This window comes from Austrofundulus limnaeus, unplaced genomic scaffold (genome assembly GCF_001266775.1).
Source record: "Austrofundulus limnaeus strain Quisiro unplaced genomic scaffold, Austrofundulus_limnaeus-1.0 Scaffold411, whole genome shotgun sequence".
Taxonomy (NCBI): Eukaryota; Metazoa; Chordata; class Actinopteri; order Cyprinodontiformes; family Rivulidae; genus Austrofundulus; species Austrofundulus limnaeus.
Genome location: NW_013952813.1, coordinates 81115 through 87300, shown reverse-complemented (window position 1 = coordinate 87300; position 6186 = coordinate 81115). Strand labels below are relative to the sequence as shown.

The 6186-nt window shown below is 35.6% G+C and overlaps 1 protein-coding gene across 1 annotated transcript in view; it reads left to right on the top strand.

Annotated features, from left to right (window-relative positions):
* The window catches only part of LOC106528895 (proline-rich transmembrane protein 1), a 33510-nt gene extending 28625 nt beyond the window's left edge, over nt 1-4885 (top strand). Inside the window, exon 3 of the mRNA XM_014024179.1 lies at nt 3518-4885. Within this exon, the coding sequence (XP_013879633.1) occupies nt 3518-3676 (159 nt within the window). The 3' untranslated portion in view covers nt 3677-4885. The remainder of the gene's footprint in view (nt 1-3517) is intronic.
* The last annotated feature ends 1301 nt before the right edge of the window (nt 4886-6186 follow it).

The window sequence follows — 6186 nt, the reverse complement described above, 5'->3', positions numbered from 1 at the left end:
ACATTAAACCTCCTATAAGTCAGGGTGTCCTTTTAATGAATGGGACGGTTAGTAGAAACATAATTATTAGCAAAATTGTGAAATGTATTATTTGATTATTGTCATTGTGTTGTTAAAGATGTTTGTGTTCCTGTTCTGCATTTGTAAAGTGACCATCAACAAGCAGGGGCAGAGCCAGGCCTTTTTACAAGGGGGCACCAGGATGACCAAGACTTTTTTAGACACACAAATCTGGTCCTTGGGCAAGATTTGAGGTGGTGCCTCCTGCGCCAATATACATACGCTCACACAAGAAACTAAATACTGTAGCTTTAGTTTTGATTTTACTTTCTTTCTTTTTTTTAAGCCAGATTGTCCAATCTCCTGCTGCCAGCTGGCCAAAGTGGTCCACAGGCAGCAGGGTGGGGGTCCGCTGTCAAAGTTATAAAGCAAAAAAGCTTTGATTTCTGTAGTGTGTACGATTATATACTTTCCTGTTCATGATTGTGCATAAATTTAAAACATCTTATTTCTATAGTCACAAACAAAACAAACATTTTTCATTACTTTATATAATCAATGATACATTACTCTATAACACTTAACCATACAAGAGCAGCAACAAGGTTCCTGAAGTTCCCCACCCCCCTTTTAGATTTCCTGGCTTGCCTAACATCCTTCAACCAGGGTTAGATACATTTTTTTATATATTTTTGTGGTTCCCCTTGAATAAGTTAAAATGTTAGGTTTATTTAGTGAGAAAAGGATCTGTAGGTTAGTTGTAATTTTGAGTGTTCCAGCTTTAACTTCTACACCTCTTTATCCAGAAAATGTAATGGTTTGAGGAGAGTTAGACTCAAGAATGCAGACTGCCATGAGACACTTGGAAAAACTAAAACTGGTGTGGCAGCAACCAATGCAAGAAAACAACATGAAAATTGAGACACTGAGAACACGTGGACTAAATTTAAAACTGAACAGGTGAACGTGGGCAGGCCAGGAGCAGAAACTGACTGAAGGAAATATGACGGCAGAGGGAAGAACAGACAGAACTAAATCCAAAGATCACATCTTTTGATATTTCATGTTCAAAACAAAATATGACGAATGCGTAGCTCAGGACCACAATGGGAGAGTTGAAATGGTTATTTTTGATGTCTTGAGCGGCAGCAGTTTTAAAAGGCTGTTCGCCTAAGGAGACGGCTAGAAAATAATTAAAACAAACAAATAAAAAGTTTTATTACGTACTGTATGTACCTACACCCAATTTGGTTCTACCATTGGAGATACACTGATAGCGTTCAAACATCAGTTTTTATCATTTTTATAATAATCAGAATGCATTATATATTGAGTCACATTGTATATTAGCAAACTTTAAATATTGTTAGATAATAATAGAGATAAAGCAGAAAATATTTTGCTCAAGTTCATCAAGTAGAAAAGATTTTACACTTAAAATTTTCAATTACTCTTTCATTAAGTTGAGCAATAAAGACTACAACCCCTGCATAATAATCAGTGGGGTGCTGCTGTTCAGGAGAGAGTGAGAAAATGAACATTTAAATACCACAACATGTTAAACTTTAACATGAAATAAATAAATAACATACCTCATTTTGACAAAAAAGCTGATCAGGACTTTCTTTTCTAAACACTTGCTGGTACAAAGCTCCACCTATTTACACAAAGCTCCTCCCTGGAGCTCAGTCTGCAGCCGAGCTCCTGCTCCACGGAGCATTGTTGTGAAGACGCGCTGAAGTGGGAGTGTCAGAAATGGTAGGAGGTTCATAAAGAGACAGAGGTCAATTTCAAAGCGTTGAGACAAGCTATGAGTCAAAGTCAAACATATTTTTGATATACAGCTTTTTCATAACAATTGAAGGTAACATAGTTTCTTGATTGTGGTATAGAATTAAACTATGAGCCTGGAAAATACATAATACAAGCAAGCATTTATAACTAAGCATATAGGGTTTGCTCATATTATAAACTGCAACTTCAGGTCTCTTTTCATGTAGCTAAATGTGTTCTGTCTACTGGGATTCTATGTTAAGACCCAGTTTCTGTTCTGTCCTTAAATAATTATTAGCTCAGATGTTGAATGCAACAAGCATCAGCTGTTTTCAGTCTCCACTGATTTAAATACACAAAGGAAGATGTAAAAGTAGATTGGACCTTCCACCAGCAGCTGGTTTTCTAATGGTCCAACAACTGCAGACAGTTGAAGACAGATGAGAATAAAAATACTCAGTGGTGAAAGCTGCAATGGTCTGACCTCTTTGATAAAGGTGACCATGTTGTGTTGTTATCGCCAATACAGTCTGATCGGTGTAATTTGGTTGGTTGGTTTTGTTTGAGTTCTTGGGTTCCCATGGGTCCTTGAAGTCCAGTGTTGTATAAAGTACCACAAAGTGATACTTGAGTAAAAGTACAAGTATCTTACCAAAAAATTACTTTAGTAGAAGTCAGTCTCCTTTAGGAATATTACTTGAGTAAAAGTCTTAAAGAATCTGATGTTTTTTTGTACTTAAGTATTTCAAGTAAAAGTATTTATTTCTAATTAGCAGTTAGATTTTCTGTAATGACATTTATAAGGAGGTGACCTCCCCAAAAAATGCAGAAATGACCCAAGTCATATTAAAATAATTAATTTGTGTTATATTTAGGATGCACTGGTCCAGCTGTTTCAGTTTATATACATATATCAAAGATGCCCAAACCTTTTCTCCAAAATGAAAATCTATCTGAGGGCTGCGGCCAATGCAATAATATAATTCATGAAATACAAATACTTCTTCAGTACAGTACTTTTATTTTAATGATTATGTCTTGCTGGAGTGTGACATGATTTGTTTGTGTACAAACTATATGGAATCAGAATTTTATATATTTATACTTCTCATCCAACCACATTTAAATTGACTCTTATGTAGGAGGCACAATTTATGTGGATAGTATTTATTTTTTTACAGTAACAAGCTGGAATGAAAACAAGCAAAAATGAAATAAAAGTAACAACGTTCTACTTACTGCCTTTTTAAAAAATGTAAGGAGTAGAAAGTACAGATAATTGTATGAAAATGTAAGAAGTAGAAGTAAAAAGTAGGCTGAAAAATAATTACTCAAGTAAAGTACATATACCCAAACATTCTACTTAAGTACGGTAACAAAGTATTTGTACTTGAGTGAGAGTGTACATTTAATCCACTTTCTTTCATTGATTCCCAGTTCTTCATTGGATTTACATGATATTAAACCTGTTTATTGGTAACATTCTGTAGTAGCAGGTAATTGCCGTCTCGCGTGGTTCTTGAATTTAAGGAAATTGGTACTGGAAAGTCCTTGAAAGGTCCTTGAATTTGATGTTGACCAAGGTGTGGGAACCCCTGCAGCTTCAAACACAATTGCCCTTGAATGGATTTACCCCTCCCATTGTTTTTGTGGGGGGTTTTTTTTCCAGACCCGACCTAAACATTAAAATCAGCTCTAAAGCATGGATCTAACCTTTTACGTTTTTGTTGTTTCCCACCTTCAGACCCGTGAAGCCAACCACACAGGCGATCAGCTGGCAGCAGAGCGGAACAGCAGGACAGCCAGGACGCTGAACCATGTGGCTCTGGGACTCGGACTTGGATCTTTGGTCCTGTGCATCATCTACGTGATTGTTATTGTCGTTGTCCATGCTCACAACTAAACCTGCATTTTATCTTTACTCTGCATGCTTGTTCTACTTCACATAACCAGAACATATTTGGAACATTATCTATCATTAGGGTCGAGCCTCTGGGCCTGTTTTTGATTCTTAGTTTTGAATCTCACCAAAGAAATTCTTTTATTCACACAAAATTAACCAGTCAGCCTCTCAGGAAATCATCAGAACAGAAAGTCAGTGACTCAACCTGAATGGTCGTTTTATTCATATTGTTTTTAAAACAAAACCTAAAAGTGTTTTTTTTTTAAAATACAGACTTTCATTATAGATAAATTTACGAATTAAAAAAAAGTTTTTTTAATCTAACTTTATCTGAACATTTTGTGCTCCAGTGTGCAGTCTTGATAGAATTACATGTTTTTCCCCCATTTGTTTAGAGTTTCTGCATCAGTGTTCCCATCTTTTATCTTGCCTTTTGTTTGCATTTTTCTGCTCTGCTTTCACACGCAGCCTCTGGAGGCACAGGGATCCTGAAACGACACCATAATTCCTGGAAAGGAAAGAATTTGCGCAGTATTCTAAACAATCTAACGGTTTCGAGTGTACAAGTAGCACACACTTAGAAGTCACACTGAAAGGTTTTTGTTTTTTTTTTTTTGTTTTTTCTCACTGTGACATTGACAAACACAAGTCTGATGCACCAGACCAGAAAAACACACTTCACTTCAGGATGCGACTAATAAATTCCAGATGTGTTGAATTCTGATGTTTGAATAAAGAAACGGGGAAAATCCACAAAGAGCAAGTTAGGAGTTCTTCTGAATTTTCCAAGACGTTAACAATAAATGTTTTGTCCATCTCTCTGAACCATCTTCATTTTCCGTTTATAAATTCTTGTCAACATTAACATTTTTGTTCACAAGTGTTCCCTAAGACTTTTTTTTCTCACTCAAACATCATGCATTATTATGTTCCTTTTCTCAGGATGTATTCTTCCAATTTCTCCCTTTGTCGGATCGTGGTGTGTTTATGTAGGAGTTCACTTTATCTTTTAGTAGAACAGGCTTCTTTTTGTTGTCCGAGGCACAATGAATGTGAATACAGAAACCAAAAAGTGAAATCATTCCTTTTGTTGCTGCTGTAAAGTGACAAACACAGTTTTAGAATAAAAATCCACCTGTTGCCTTGCCTGTGCCACAGTGTTTGCCTTGTATTTTGTACCGCAGCTTTGAAATAAACGTGAAAATTATACTCCAGAGTGTGTGGGTTAATCATGAACGGAGTGCTTTGACTTTTACGACCTTGTCATACTGTGTTTTAGACAACTTGTGATTTTTTATGTCTAAATTACTAATAAAAGTTACATATTTGTTTATTTTGTTAGGAGTATGTACACAGTACGTACATGACTAGGCTTCCAGATGATTTTTTTAAATTCCATCTTCAACATAGATGTTTTAAACTTTTCCAAAAAGTTGGAATAAGTTGTCTAAAACATTATAGTGACAGGGTCTTTTATATTAAATACACATTTAGGAAAAATTAAATGAAAAACCTGTAAAAACCCAACTCTTCTGAAGTTTAAATGGATCACAGAAAGTTACATTTTAGATGGATGTGTTTGTAAAATTTTCACATATACAAAACAACTGGTTTATAAATTATATTTAACCCCAAAATATTAGGATTAAAACATATACAGCAATAATAAAATCAGCTTTTAATATCAATTATCTATTTTACTTATCTATGGCTTATTTCACTGCACTTGTTGGGCGGGCTGTATGAGAACTGGACCTCTGCCTGTTTTAGTCCGGGTTTCAGTTTTTTACAGTAAGTCTGCAACATGAGCTCAGGTGACTTCACTGTTTGCCTAAGGACTGACGTCTTGCAGCTCAGTTTCCTGAAAGTGGAACAGCTTTTGCAGCACCGTGCCAGAGCAGCAGCTGCTCACAGTTTTAACAACATCTAAAGGGAACACTTTTAATGTGAGATAATAAAACAGTAATTATGGAGGCAGCCTAGTGCATTGGCCACATGACTTCACACTGTAAAAAATGAAATGTTGGATTTACTTAACCATGTTATGTGGTTCCACTTAACTGAGTTGAGTAAATTCAAAGCAATGTACCAATTTTTTAAACTAAAGAATATGAGTATGTTGCTTTGAATTGACTCAACTCAGTTAAGTGGAACCACATAACATGGTTAAATAAATCCAACATTTCATTTTTAGAGTGTATGATTCACTGCAGCAATGGCGTTTTGGAATAAACGTTGGCCCTGAGGAAGGTCTGACAATGTAAAAATGTATGCAATCATAGTGAATTGTATGTAGGCTATTATAAAAATTATTTAATACTGAATTAAAATGTGTATAAGCTATGGAATGTACATAAAAATTAAAAAAAAAAAAGCTGTGTGTTACAGATGTGGCACCAGAAGAGGAAAACATGTCAGCGTTCACAAGTATGACAACTTTTAAAATACCCAAGAATGAGGTGTGTGTGTGTGTGTGTGTGTGTGTGTGTGTGTGTGTGTGTGTGTGTGTG